This window comes from Tachypleus tridentatus, chromosome 6 (genome assembly GCF_004210375.1).
Source record: "Tachypleus tridentatus isolate NWPU-2018 chromosome 6, ASM421037v1, whole genome shotgun sequence".
Lineage (NCBI taxonomy): Eukaryota > Metazoa > Arthropoda > Merostomata > Xiphosura > Limulidae > Tachypleus > Tachypleus tridentatus.
In genome coordinates, this window is record NC_134830.1 from 81,802,076 (window position 1) to 81,818,268 (window position 16,193).

The following is a 16,193-nucleotide window of genomic DNA, read 5'->3' on the forward strand; positions in this document are numbered from 1 at the left end:
TTTGTCTTTCACATCATCAAAGACATACTGCTGTCTTCCACTCTACCATTCCCTGCCTTCTTAAAAGTCTTTTTCATCTTATATTCAGAATTGAGTGCCCCCTGTGAAAAAGGGAGTTTACAACTCCACATCAACACCTGTTTCTGTCCCTACCTCTGTTATAAAGTCATTCTCACAGTCACTAAACTCACCATCTTCTGATAGAGATCTGGCCACTCAATCATGGACACAAATCATGAAAGTCGATAGACTTCTGTTTACTTAAGAGAAGGTGCATCGCCATAAACCAAAAGACTTTTTACCCTCCTCCCCCACTAAGTAACAATAGTTAAACTGATACAGTAGAATTGTTGAGGTTTATGTTCCATCTTGGATGACATTAATGCCCTTATTGATTCATGCCATCTAGTCTGGCTTTTCGTACAGAAACTTTCTTCAATTCTGCTAATTATACACCTTTCAGCAGTTTTTCTCTATAGGAAAGATAGGTTGAAGGATGGTCAAGCTCATGGTTGTCTGGCTTTGTTGGTCACTCACCATTGCTCTCCACATCTGTGCATTAAGGCTATGCCAGTATAATTCCCTATGGGTCATACCATTTCTGTTTGTTCCTTCTACCTGTATTTAGGGTAGACTTACAATCAGTCAGAGCTTCATTTTTTTAGATCAGTTGCCATTTCCCATTTTTCTCTTGGGTGTTTTTAAAGGACATAGCCCCCTCTGCAGTGGTGCTGGCAATGATGAAAGGAGTCATCCTCTAGATTGTATACTCTCAAATCATAACCTCTCTCTATTCATTGATGCTTCTTTTACTTACTTTCATGTATCCAGTCAGTCTGTTATTTTTATAGATCTATCCATCTATTCATTTTCACCCTATTCTTATTTTTCTTGAAGTATGGAGAATGACACATGTGGCAGCAATAATTTTCCTATCATTAATGGAACTGTGCCACAGTGGAAGATGGTCCAGACTGACTTCCTTCTTTCACCACTCTCTTCAAACTTGACCATATCATTGTCTGTTTGCCATCTGTTGATGACTGCATGGGAACAGTAACTGACTGCATAGTTCAGGGAGTTGTTTATTCTATTTCTGTGACTTCAACATATTTTCCACAGTATCCTCATCCATGGTGGAGTTCTGCCTGCCAGAAAAATCATCTAGCTTCCATCTTCTGTTTTGAAAAGGCTTATGATTCAAGATAGAGGTATAGAATTTTGTTACCTCTACTCTTACTTTTTGTGTGGTCATTTGCCCTTTTGTGTTCAGTATGTGTTGCAGAATAAGTGATTCCATGCCTGTGTGGGTTCTACACTTTCTTGTTCTTTTCCACAGGAATTTGGAGTCCCTCAGGGCTGTGTCCCGAATGTCACACTTTTCAGTATTAAGATGAATACCATCATTCATCACTTTCCCTCAACTGTTGTAAATAGTCTGTACGTTAACAACCTCCCTAGTTTGGGTCTATCATCTAACATGAGGTTTATCGAGTGGGTAGTCTAAACTTGCCTTTTCTTTCTCTTCTTCAAAAACTATGCATGCACTTTTGCCACCAGTGGGGATTGCATCCTGACACTGAGCTTCAGCTTATAACAATACTTTTCTGGAGGTGCTCAAAATGAAGTTCTTGGTTATTGGTTTAGACCACAAGCTGACTTTTATTCCACACATCAAGCAGCTTTGCATCAGGTGTACCAGTGTGCTGAACATTCTCTATGTCCCCTCTTCCATCTTTTGGGGAGCAGATAGATCTTTTGTACTAAAGATCTATTGTGCCCTCATAAGATCACAACTCAATTATGGTTCTCTGGTCAGTGGTTCAGACAGGCCTTTGGCACTTAACTTGCTGGACCCTGTCCACTGTCATAGGCTTTGTAAGGGAGGCATTTTGCACTTTGCCAATTTAGAGTATGTACACTGAATCCCATGAACCACCTTTCTGCCTTCAACAATTGTAACTTTCTCTGCAGTATGCTGTTAAACTACATTCCTTGCTACAGCACCCCACTTGGGATTGTGTTTCCCATCTTTGGTGGGGTGTTCTATTCAGTAGAAGCCTTTTGGCCTCTGTATTTTGAAACACATGAGCAACTTGGATCTGGGAGTGAACAGCATTTCTGAGCCTAATATTTGGCTCATTCCTCCATGGTGTGTTACCATTCCTACATGTAATCTTTCTCTGAGTTATCTGAAGAAGGTGGATACTTTTGACTGGAAGTACCACCTTCTCTTTGTAAAACATTTCTTGACCTGTCTTTCCATAATTTTTTTATACAGAATGTTTGAAATCAGATGCTTCTCTGGGCTTTTCCATGGTTTATTATGGGTTGGTGGTTGTGCAGAGACTCTTCTTTACAGTTTCTGTGCTCACTACAGGGTTATGACATATCTCTTGCCATGGATCATGTAGTAGTTAATCAGTATTTTGACTGTTCTGTTTGTTCAGACTCTCTTAACTGTCTAAAGGCCCTGGAATCACTTCATGTGATTTCTCACCCTGCTCTCCTTAACATTTTGAACGAGTTGGCCCAATTTCCTTTTATCTGTTCAAGCTCTAAGACACAGCAGCTAAGTCTCCAACTGTCTTAGGCTTGGCTTCAAGCTAGTTGGCAGTCAGTTTGGAGTGGAGAATGTTTCAACAAGCTTTTCTATATCAAACCTGCTTTGCACTATAGTTGTCTAGATGTTGCGGGGACCATAAGGTTGTCTTGACAAGGCTCCATATTTGCCACAGCTTTTTAACACATTGTTCTCTTTTAGTGCACCAACTTATGTTGCCTTTGTGTAATTCACATCGTAATAGCCCACATTTTGTCATGCTGTTACAATCATAAATGGCACCACTGTATTAAACATGTTTACACTCAGAATTTAACACTGACTTTTGACAGTTGCACTGATGATTGTGACATTGTTTGTCTTGACTGTAGTTTTAGTTTTTTATGGGCTATTGGCCTTTTTAACTTTATTTGGGTTCTACCTTTGAATGGAATTTCACCATTTTACATTTTCTTGGCAAATTGTTTTGCTTCAGCAAAGAAATGAAATAATTCCTTTTTTTTTTTTTGCTCTTTAGCTAACTGTTTAGTGCAGATATCCTCGTTCCGTTGAACCATTTAATGCTAACCAACATCAATGAATATGCTCTTTATTTTCATTTGTATGTGTAGCCTTATAAATTATGACACTTATTTCTTCTATTGGGTTAATAGTAGCCATGCAGGCTATCCCCCAATTTTATCACTTGTAGTCTGTGTATTGTGTAAAATACAGTTTAGAGTAAGTACAGTATACTAAGAAATTCATTCAACATGTAATGTTGTGAGTTGCTTTTGTCAAGCAATTTGTTCAATATTGCATACATATAGAATTTTTACAAATCAAGTACAGTAGAAGTAAATAACACATGAGTTAATATTCTATTTAATAGCTGTCATACATAGAACTGTTAAAGTTGAAACAGCTTTAATTAATGTAAGGGAAATATCAGCCATCCATAATTAACTTCAGTCTGAAGTGGCTAGCAGTGTTTAGAATTCATTGTTTTGTACAGAAAGATTGATTAGGCTATCATCTTCATGTGAATCAAACAAGAAATCAAAACTCCTGAAAAAGGCAAGTCTACCTTCTGAAAGCACTTGTCCTGTTGATTTCTTTACTTGTGATTAAGTTTTTATCTTCCCTAATATAATAGTATTGTGAATGTGTCTTGGGTATACACTGTTATTTCATATATACAAGACTTCAGAAAAACAAAAAGGCAGAAGGACTTCAACTTGTCAATACTGACACACAAAAGTAAATTTTTGAGAGACAAGAATTTTTATAAAATATTCTACTTGTAAGCACTTGTGTCTAATTTACCAGTCTTAACATTTTCATTACTAAATATTAAAAAAAATGTGATCAATTTCCTTAACAATCCTAAACATCAGACCTCCTCTATCTCTTTGTTGTTGTTTTTTCAGGATGAAGTTCAGGGATTATAAGTGTTTTGTAAAACAACCTTTCCATCCTAGGTATTATCCTTGCAGTTCTGCTGTGAACTTTTTCCAAATATTCAGTCTTCTTTCTAAGCTAAGGAGCTCAAGACTAAACATGGCTTTCCAAATGTAGCCTAACCAATGGCATATACCATGATGTTATGACACATATACACTTGTATTCAATACATTTTTATATACAGCCTACTGTCCTATTTGCTGTCATGAACAACAGCATGTTGCTTGGATGGTTTAAGAGACTGATGAACCAGAACACCAAAATATTTTTCTTCCGTAACACTGTTAAGGTTATTTTGACCACAATTATATTAATAAATTGTGATATCGCACATTTATTATTTTGTATTTATTGTAATTATAAACTCATCTGCATGTATTTACTCAACTTACAAAATAATCCAACTCCTTTTGTAAAGCAGTAGTAATTTTGTAGAAATCATGTTCACTATTCAATAAAATCCTAAACTTTCTTAAATGACATTGCAAAACGTCTTTTAACAGACTTTTCAAAACTTTTCCACATAACTGATGGAAGACTAATGGTCTATAATTACTAGGACAATTTTTATCACCTATCTTGAAAAGAAGAGTTACATTACCTAACTTTCAATCCTCTGGTACCTGCCTTTAATTCAAGGACTGACAAAAATAGTAGTAAGTGGCTCACATATCTAATTTTTAACTTTCTTCAAAACCCTTGGGGGAAATATCTGCTTCAGAAGACTTGACTTTTTTTAATAATCTGTTATGTGTTATAGTTTATCCCTGATGAGTCTGATTTATTATGTTACATAATTATATATTACAATTTCAAATAACCAGAAGTTTTAATTTCAATTTAGAAATTAATTGAATGTTCACAAATTTATATTTCCAAGATTGATACGCAAAGTTTTCTTTCTTAACACAAGCATATTTTAATATACAAACAACAGTACAATTTATAATAATGGTTATTACAAATAATTGTTTTTATACAAGAGTTTTACAAACTTAGAAACAATATTGAATATTCTCTCTGCTCTGGAACTGAATCTTTTATTAATGGTTTGTTCACTGAGAGCAAATTAATTCTATGTTGGTACACAGGTACACTTCTCTTGATGGTAAAGCTAGCTTGCTCTATTCCTGGCTTATCTTCTGTGGTTTATAAGTTCAATTTTTACCAAGAAGATATATAATATCATTGTAGGAATATTAATATCTGAAGTTAATTCTCTGAAGTTGGATGTTTTATAATGTTCAAAATCTGTAAATTTTCCTATCAAATATCTGTAGTTTTCTGATTAATAAGCATTTACCATAGTTATAGCTTCCAAGAATGATAGTGTACTGATTGTATCAGACCACCAGTGTTATACTGTCTTTCTGTGTATTATGATAGCTCTTATACTCATGAGGCAAAATTCTCTAAATTTCAGCTGGCAGTAATACTCTCAGTCCCTAGCATTTTCATATTCACACACAGTACATTGATTTATTCATATTGGAATCTTCTACAAATTTAGAAGGTAGGACTTTCACAATACACATTTAACAACTTACGTTACATGCTTTTCTAAATACATATTAAACTGAAACAAACAGATATTAAATATATTAAATTCATTACACATCTCATAATTAATGGAGTTATCTTGTTTTATCTTGTTTCAATTTATCACCTGTTCAAGATATGGTATACTTCTTGGTCAGTAAAAACTAAAGGAAAAGCAAATTTTAATAACCTAGCCATCTCATAATCAGATTTTAGCCTTTCTTTATGTTCTGTCAAGGGTTCTATCCCCATTCTAACATTTTACTTGCTCTTAATATATTTAAAAACTCTACTATAAAATTTGCATTCTCAGCCAACCTTTTTCATTTAATTATTTCCTCATTTCTCATTTGATCATCTCACTTGATCTTCTGTTATCCCTCAAATCTCCCATTATTGCAGTAAATTTGAAATTCTTGTATTCATAACATTTTTCTGTAACCTTTTATGAATAAACCTGTTTTTTCCTGCAGCCATTTTGTTGTCTATAATGAATATGCCTATGTTGAATATTCAAGGTTTTGTTTTTCATTTTTTTCACATTTATTCAGTATCTTCAGCTAATTTATTTGCTCAATTCACATTACATATTTTGAAGACATAAGACAAGAATTAAACTTTTTTGAAACTTGGAACAAAAACTTTATTATTCCTGATATCTATATGCTGTAAAACATGAATTTAATTGAGGAGGATCACTTGCACCCAACTTGACAAAATTAAGTTATAGATTTTTTACTTTGAATGCTTTTTTAATGCCTTTTACTTAACACTTAACTTCTCTCTCATGATGACAACCTGAAGATGACCCAAGAATGTTGAAATGTTGTTCTCTACTTTATTATAATGAAAGTTTTAAAACTCATGCAGCTGACTTGCGATGCAACTCCTATTTGCTTTTTACTACAGCATTTTCCCCTTTGTGGACAAAAAATCCATAAAGATATTTGAAAAAAACTTGCTCTGTTTGCTAAAAGTTGAGTGTGATTTAGATTTCTTGTTAATTTATATGAACTTAAAGCTTGCTAATATATTCAGTTATTATAGTGTTGGCAGTCTTTATGTGAATTTTAATTGTTTCCATGAAATTATTTCATTGGCTCTGTTCAACAAAAGAATTTCTTTTGAAGCTACTACGTATTCTCATGATCAGCACAAATGCTTTTTCCATGCTCTGCGAGAACAACTACATTTGCATATAGCAAGAAAAGATTTTGCTGAATTGTAAAGGTACATCTGTGTCTTTTCATGGTGGATTCCGTAGTTTCACTTTTATTATTAAGGTTTTTATTTAAAAGTGGATTTTTTAAATGGTGTATTAAAAAAGCATTTGTGTTTTCTCTGTTCACATAGGATTCATTTTCTACAAGTGTAGGTAATTTTATAGGCATATGGACACACTGCCAATTCGTGAACTAAAATTTTCAGTACTGCAGCTGATGCTTTTCACTTGGTATATTATGGTTACTTAAAAGTGAATGATAAGAGTAATTGCACTGGCTAATAGCTAGACTCACTTCTATCCATAATTAACCTTGTGGAGTGCTTGTAACAGCACACGTGTTATTCAGATTGCTGTAGCATGAGTGCCCTAGATTTATTCTTATTATCTTCAGATCCTGTGATGAATGCTGTAATTACAAGGCTTCTAAGGTATCTGATAATTAATTTATTCAGTAGTTGAAAACAATTCTTTAAAACCTACCACTGAAGTAGCTGCATAACAAATAGTGCAAGATAACTGTGCTTTAGTGTTGATTGCATTCATTGTATCTTGCTAATTGTGCTTGTTAAATCAAAGAACAAAATATTTATGAGTTTAAACTAATTTTCTTAAGTTGTAATTTTGTTTTATCTATACTTCAGGGATAGTCATGATAGATTGAAAACTTTTAGAATTGGGTTTTAGAAATTTTGCACATTATCAGGACTTAGAATTATTATGTGCAGAACTATCAAATATGAGCTACTACAAACAGTTAACAGCTGTTGTAGTGACTGGTGTGATCCTTAGCTGAAGACTAGAGTAATGGCTTATAAAAATAAAAAAAATTGATACTGAACTTGGTTTCACTTGAAAAGAGCTTAACATACCAATTTAAAGTTTCACAGTTAAAATTATTTGCTCTGTGATTCCATGGAAACTGGTTGAAAGTGGTGTTTTTTCTGTTATATAAGTAAAGGAACCTGGAATCAACACATGAACACAATAGCCAAACAGATTCTCTGTGTAGCAATTTCTTATATATGAAAGGTTGTGAAAATGTTCTAAAAGTGGTCTGAACAATATTACATTTGAAAATTTAGTATATGCTTGTTTTTTTTTCCAGTAATTCTTCATATTTAATGAAGTACTTGGTATATATTTACTTGTATAAATTTTCTGAGAATTTATCGTGAACTTCTAATAAAACAAAGCTACTTGCATATAGTAATAAGAACTAAATAGTTAACCTATTAATTAATATAGCTAATTTAATATACCTTTTCAAATTATAATGATTAGAATGGATTAATTCATTATTTGGGTGGGGTGCCCTCACTTACAGCAATGTTTTTGGCCATAATCGTAGCAGTATTTTTGCAAGGTTCAGGGAGATTAGATCATTTAGATGAGTCCCAAGTGAATTTTTTTTGGCTAACAGTACTAAATAATACTCATAATAAAAGATACGTACACTGCGATAATAATAAAAATGAATTATATATTTTAACCCATACTGTTAAAGAAGCTATATGAAAGAAAGAATAGGATATATATTATTTAAAATATACAAAACTAGTTTCCTATATATATTATTATTGATTTTCTTTGTCCATCTGCTTTTATGGATGTTACTTGTATACAAATTCTCTATTTTCAATAAATGTTTTTGTAATTATTATGATACATATTTCACTTTGATAGTGTATATATTCGCTGTACATACACCATATACATTTCTGATCATTATCACATGTTAGTTAAAAAAAAGGTTTTCTCCAGACTGCATTGTAACAAAACCAGCAAATTAGGATAAAGGAAATTTAACAATGTTTTCACTTACTACTGCACTGTTAGTGATGTTTTTTTTTTCACTTCTTCTAGAGCTTATTAACAGATGAACAGTTAGCTAATTGTCCAGTACTTATTTTGGGGAATAAAATTGATATACCTGGAGCTGCTAGTGAAGATGAGCTTAGAGCTCATTTTGGACTTTATGGACAGACAACAGGAAAGGTAAGACTTCCATATTGAGGTTGTTTAGAGGTGACCTTTAAAACTCGTAGGTGTTAGAAGTAATGTTAATTTGACATTTGTGAAAATTGTCTTCAGGTACCAACAATTTTAGATGAGTATAAATTCAGTATGTGAAATTTAACTATCTATAATTTCAGGGACTTGTGTAATATTGACAGGGTGGAGTCATAAAGGTCTTTTTCCTCCAGTGACTCAGTAGTAAATCTGAAGGCTTCTAGTGCTAAAAACTGGGTTTTGATACTTGTAGTTAGTACAAAGTGAATAGCCCATTTTGTAGCTTTTGCATAAAAACAAAATATAAAATCCTAGAAAGTGATTAAATAAGGAAGATAATTCATTTGAAGGTAAATTTTATTTAAGGTTATTGAAAACTACATTTGAAAACAAAACAAAACAAACAAACTTAGCTTTCATAAATAAAGCAGGAGAAAAACATTGTACCTTTTAAAGTTTTATTATCAGCTTATTAACCCTACATAAATGTCTTGTAACATCCTTCAAACATATTTTTGTTATTACTTGTATATACTTGGCATAGCTAAGCATATGCATGTGTGCTAGTGTATAATATTGAAAATGTCAGATGTGAACTTTCTTTCCTTTAAAATCTTAAATATAAGAGATGTAAACAAATTTGTTATACAGAAGAGCTTATATTTAACTAAATTTTGATAGTATATTTAGAGAATTACATTTTTTGCATTTAAAATGAACATGCATATGGTATAAATAAATGAAACTAAAAAGGGAAATTTGAAACAATTGATAGTGCAATGATTTTATGAGAAGGTACATTTTGTTGTTATAATAGTGTGTCAGATATAATCATTTTGTGCCAGTTTATCCTTTATAATAATGAAAAAAAACAACTAAATTCATTATTGCAAATATGTCTGCAATATAATTACTTGAACTATTAAAGCTGGATATTTTCTCCCAGTGATATGTAGGAAAAGTCAATTAATCAAAAGGATTTTTTAGATATAATTTTTTTTTATAATTGTAAATGTATAAACAGATCATTAGACTGCACTTTTGGGCTTAAATTTCATAATAATTTGTAATAAGAGCAGACTCCATGTGAACATATAACTAAACCCTCACATTTTTCACCATGTTGTTCATTTTGTGGAGCATCATGGCTGTTAATAAGAACTGAAAAGCATGAATGCACAGATTAATTTTTACAAAGAATTAAAATTTCATACAACAGGAGCCTCTAGTCAGTAACTGCTTATTAGGCAGATGCTATAACTAAGTTACCAAGCCTTAAGTGCAGCAAATTTCAGTTTTCACTTGCTTGTTTACCGGAATGTACCAGGACTTTTGAGCTTTGCCAGTTTGCTTGCTTGCTTAAAGTTCTTTCTTTGTTTTTCATTTTGTCTGGAATTATCAGTTTTAAGTGTAAGCTGTATTTAAGTATAGTGAAACAAAATTTTCCTTTTTTCTCAAGTGTGGTCAATATAATATATATTACAATGTTAACATTTAAATACTGATCTTTATCCTTGACCCTTTCATGTCAAGAATGGAAATTTCTGAGTTGACTGTATGTATGCTTAAATATAATTATTCTCATTTTTGCATACACTATACCAGGGGTTGGCAAACTTTTTTGGAGACTGGCCGGATTAGAATGTTTCTATGTCTTTTGGGCTAAGGCGAATAAAAAATGAAACCATAATCATACAAGTATGGAAACAGCTTGATTTTAATTACTTTAATGTTTTTCATTATAGGCGTATATACTTACATAAGCTTGTACTATCAATCAATGGAAACTATGAAATTCTTTTTTTTGGGACAAAATATTGTCAAATTGTAGTTCCTGTAATCAAAACTGAATGCAAGTGGCGATCAGTTAACACTGACCTGTAAACAGATCTAATATACCTCATATTTGAAGACGTTTTTTTACATAAATAGGTTTTGTGAAATGCTGAAACCCATCCCCAAGCAAAGGATTTTAAATAAGTATATCCTTCGAATGGGAGGCATTTATAAAAGTCAGTCAAGTTTCCTCTTTTGTACTTGTCTTTTAACATGTCATTTGACTGCAGGTCAATAACTTCCAGTTGAAGATCTGATGGAAGTTTCTTGATAATGCAGTCAAATGGATTTTGAAAGATTTTTAATGCTTTCGAATTTTCATTGAGATCTGAAATGTGCTGTTGAAGCTGTAGCTTCAGACTAGTGAGAATTTCTTGAGTGAACTACAAATGGAGAATTTGCTTCTTGGTTGTATTCTTCACAGCAGGGAAAGTGGTTGAAGTTATTTATCATTAGCTGGGAGTAAAAGAAGGTTAATTTATATTAAAGCTTTTGCTGCAGAGTATATGTCACATATAAGCTCAGAATCATCTTGCAGTTTAAGATTGAATTCATTAAGATGTGTCATTAAGTCAGCCGAGAATGCCAATTTTCACAACCATTCACTTTTTGCAAGTAACAGGTGAGCACAGTTTTTCTTATTAAAAAAAAAAAGTTAATCTCCATCTGAAGTTCAAAAAATTGTGAGATAACTTTACCACTACTAAGCCATCTTACAGCACTGTGGTACAGCAAATTGCTATATTCAGCTTCTGTTTCTTCCAAAAATGTTCGAAACTGGTGATGATTGAGTGCATGCAATCGAATAAAATCCATTGTTGATATAACTGGTTCTATCACATGACAGATCTAAATGTTTTCCACAAAGTGTCTGCTGATGAATGATGCAGTGAAACACTATAGTTTTTGTACATCTCATACTGTCACAAGCTTTGTAGGCTTGTCCAACGAAACCTTTTCCTACACCACACAAATTTTCCCACTATCAGTTGTAATACACTTTAGACGTTTCCAAACCAGATTGCATTTAGTCAATGTTTTCTCCACCTCTTTCTAAATGTCTTCACCAGTAGTTCTTCCATGCATGCTGCTCACTGAAACTAGTTCTTCCATCACTTCAAAGTTAGCATTAATTATTTGAATGAACAATAGCAATACCAACTTTTCAGATACATCTGTTGATTCACCAAGAGCCAGAGAAAATCACTGGAAACCTTGTACTTTATTGTTTAATTGGTACAGCTAATAATGTTGTTACCAGTAACTAGTCCACAAATAGGTGAAAAAAGACAATATACAACCTTGTGCAAATTAATTGAAACAAGATGGAAAATTACGATTTTTTTCAATTTTTTTGTATTTTATTTCTGAGAATCCAAAAATTACTCACAAAGTAATACATGATATGACCGCCTTTATTTTTCAGAAGATCATTAATCTGCTTTGGCATCGAGTCCACGAGTTGACTGCAATCTTTACTAATTTTTGGATCGCAGTACCACACCTCAATTATGGCCTCAATTAGCTTATCTTTTGTAGTACAGTCTTTTTCCTGAAGTCTTTCTTTACAAATTGCTTAAAGATTTTCAATAGGATTTAAATCCAGAGAGTTTCCAGGCCAGTCCAGCACCTTTATTCGCGTTGTAGTCATAAAATTCTTCACAAGTTTTGATGTGTGGCATGGAGCCAGATCTTGCTGAGAAATGCCAGATCCATCTGGAAATCTCTTTTCAAATTCTGGAACGACTCTTCTCTGCAAAACTTCGATGTACTGTGGTCATTGCATCATACCTTATACTATATGTAAGCTTCCAATGCCACAGCAGCTGAAAAAGCCTCAAAACATCTTCAAGGGATGTTTTACAAACTGATTGCTCTGAGATTCTCGAAGTTTCTCACCTGGAGATCTGTAAACATGCAGACTTCTTTGACCCTGTACGAAGAAATGAGTCTTGTCACTGAATAACACCTTCCTCCATTGTTTTTGCATCCAGTTCTTGTGTTTCAGACCCCATTGATACCGTTTTTCTTCATTGAGTTGGTAAGAAGTTGTTTTTGACTGGTCTCCTTGCACTTCTAACGCAATTTCGAATGATATAATATTCCTCAAAATTTCGTTATAAATCCCAAAAATAGATTGACCATACTGCAAAACACAGCTAATGATGACGTCTGTGTGAAAAAAATGACTATTAAAGGAAATCAGAGGGTCCAGCGAGCCTACACTGGCCACCATTCTGAAAATATTGTAAAATGATCATTTGCTTCAATTAATTTGCACAGGGGTGTAACAGAGGTTGTTTGAGCAGCATCGGCACAGACAGAATGTAACAAACACTGAACAAGTTCAGAACTTGTTAACGCATCTGAGACGGGGTCTGATGACACTAATGTGCTTGTTTTGTCTTACAAGTGGCAACGTATTCAGCTTACCACAAAAAACATTTTAGTTAGCATTTAATGATGTAAAAATTGGTATGTGCCATGTTTGACGAGGCATGCAGTGAAGGGTTAAAACATTTTTAGTTATAAAATATTGATTCATTTGAGGCCACTGTAAAAATGAGACTTATGCTCTATTTTTAGATACTGAAGTTTATTGTTTGCTAACCTAAGATAGATAAGGAAAGCAAAGAATGTTTGCATGCATCGTCAAGTATTCAGTGAAGTCAGCGGACCATAATTTGCTGATCCCTGCCCTATGTTTGTTTGTAACATTTGAGTGTTCAAGTTAGTACTTCTTTGTACAAGTTAAATTTGCCTATGTCCTCTTTGGTACACATTTGCACCAGTGTATTCCATTTTTATGGAATGCTGTTTATGATGTACTTTTTTGTTACTGTGTATAGTTTTATTATCGTATTATCCTTAGATGTGGAGTTCTATGTTTCCCTGTGATATAAGATGGTAGTTGTATATTTAGCACTGTTTACTTGTGTATTACACTACAGTAAAAAAAATAATTTAAGTTCTTTATGTTCTTAACACCTTGATTACTGCATGAACAGCAACAAACTGACCTCCTACTATACATTTTGAACCTTGTTCCTAGTTGCTGAATTCAGTTCAGGATATGTAGGTACATATAAGTACACAATCATGTTAAAGGTAACACTAAAAGCTAACTTGAAAATGTAAGCATTTTGCTGATGAAGCATGTGCCTGAACTCATGGACGTAATAAAATTATAAAATACATTATTATTAATATAGTACATTGAAATTCTGTGTACATAAAAAAAATTCAATAGTTTCTGAGCTGTAGGCAGAATAGTGAGGAACCTTAAAATAAGTTATTTTCATCTCCCAATGAAGATGTCTTTGCGGGAGGTTGAGCACTTTTTTTATCAATTCTTGTTTACTTGTAATTTTTAAATATACAGACGTTTTAAATCTGAGTATTACATATGTTATAATTTTAAAATAAAATTGCTAAATCAGTGTATTAGTCTACAGTAGAAACTGTACATATCCATAGGTTTTCAAACATTAAAAAGCTATTGCTGCTCGAAACAACTTGAGGAACTTGGTACACTAGCAAATTTGACAAAGTTGTATTGAAAATAAGCTTACAAAACTGCTGACAAAACTTCAGAATTTGGTTTGAGGATTACTTTCTTATGTAATGTTTAAAATCTATAAATTTTGTATCGTTAAAAATCTTTTGTATGTCAGGATGTTTTATAGGAATGAGTATTTATGAGAAAAATTATTTACTTTATTGTTATTATAAGCAAAAATTCCCCTTCCTCTGCTGTTTGTAGTCTTGAGTCTATAGGACCAAAAGATGCATAAAACTATAAAAGATGTAACTTGTGTTTATATAAAAAGTTTAAGATTCAAGCAACTACAAAGTGTATGTTGGTTGATTAACATTTAACATTTGTTTTTAGGGAAAAGTTGCTCTGTCAGAGCTTCCAGGACGACCTTTGGAACTTTTTATGTGCAGTGTGCTAAAGAGACAAGGCTATGGTGAAGGTTTCCGGTGGCTTGCACAATACATATGATTATTGTCATATTAGTAAATATGTAGGTTAATATTCAATATTTTGAGACAAAACCAATGATTCATTGCATAAACAAAGTAAAATACATCTGTCTATAACAGGACTTGGTACATGAATGAGTTTTCAAGATCATCCCAAAATCTTTTTCCAATTACCACCCCTCTTTTGATACATTCATAATACTTGAAGAAAAATAGTTTTTATTAATTTTAGCTATAAATAAAGCAAGTTGATTTTCTTGGCTTCTTAGTAAAATAATACACACACACACACACACACACACACACACACACACACACACACACACAAATAAATATACCTGCATAATTTTATTTTAAAATATTATTGATGTTGAAGGAATTTTCTACTGAAACTAACTCATAGGAAAAGACATAATTTTTTACAAGAAAAATGGACATTTTTTTGAGTTTTGTCATCTGTAAATTACTGGAGAGTTTATAAATCATAACTTTTATGATAACAAAGAATAAATTTGTAATCAATTCTTGTTTTATTAAGTAATTAAGGAGAGAGACTTTGAAAATCTCAAACCCAAAAATTTATATAAAACTAAGTCATAAGCTAATTTAAATTTAAAAAATGAGGAAATGTGTATTCTTTCAAGGATGCTTGTTAACTCTTAAAGATGTGTTTTCTTTTGAGGCAATAAACCACCAATTTTGAAAACATCAAAGTTCACTACTCAAGTATTAATTTTCATGAGTAAAACTAATTCTGTCGTAACCGTTCCCAGTACTAAGCTTGAATTTAATTATTATTATTATTATTATTGTACAAAATTTTTCAATCTGCAGTATCGAACAATGAAAACTGCAGTTGTGTTAAAAAATAAAAATATATTACAAATGGTACTATTTGTCTGAAATCTTTGTACTTGATTTCAAAAATTAAACATTTACATTGATTCATCCAATAAAGTAAATATTTGTTTTCTGGAACACTAGTAACAGTAGCTTTGTAATTTTCTTAATTTTAATTATGAATAAACATTGTTTTTTTTGTTAATTTATCCTGATCTACAGTCATAAGAATAATCTGTGTAAATAAGGCATTTCTTAAACATGTTGCACTTTCTTAGACATCATTATATAACCATGTACAGCTAATACGAGTTGTGGATTAAGGATGTACATGTCGAGTCTAACATTTTGGGTTGAAATTAATTCAGTGCCAAATCATTTTAACAAAGAATTGCATGTTTATAAATTCTCTGAATTGGCTGATTTTTGTGTTACTGAAATATAAAGTTAAAATTTTCTTTGAAGCAGAGACAGAAAATATGGTTTAGAATAGATACATCTAAAGAAATGGTTTTATAGAAAGAAACTTAAATACCTTGATAATGGTGGTAGTTATCTGTAGAAATCTTAAACAGTAAAGAAATCTGTTGTAAAGTTTATGATATTTAGAAAATATGAAAGTTGTTTTGGTAGTTAGGCAATAGCTCTTCAAATGGGTTAAAACATTAAACCTTAGAGGAAGTTTCCAGAGTAACAATAGGTTTATTAACCGTTTATGCATTAGGTGGTCCTTTGGACTGTTTTTGGCTG

General features: G+C 32.2%; 1 protein-coding gene across 8 annotated transcripts in view; it reads left to right on the forward strand.

Annotated features, from left to right (window-relative positions):
- The window catches only part of LOC143252917 (small COPII coat GTPase SAR1B-like), a 49,173-nt gene extending 33,679 nt beyond the window's left edge, over positions 1-15,494 (forward strand). For all 8 annotated transcript variants that reach the window (XM_076505780.1, XM_076505774.1, XM_076505778.1 and 5 more), the window contains 2 exons: positions 8,634-8,765; positions 14,509-15,494. In XM_076505780.1, coding sequence (XP_076361895.1) covers positions 8,634-8,765; positions 14,509-14,622 — 246 coding nt within the window. In that variant the 3' untranslated portion in view covers positions 14,623-15,494. The remainder of the gene's footprint in view (positions 1-8,633; positions 8,766-14,508) is intronic.
- Positions 15,495-16,193: the final 699 nt, after the last annotated feature.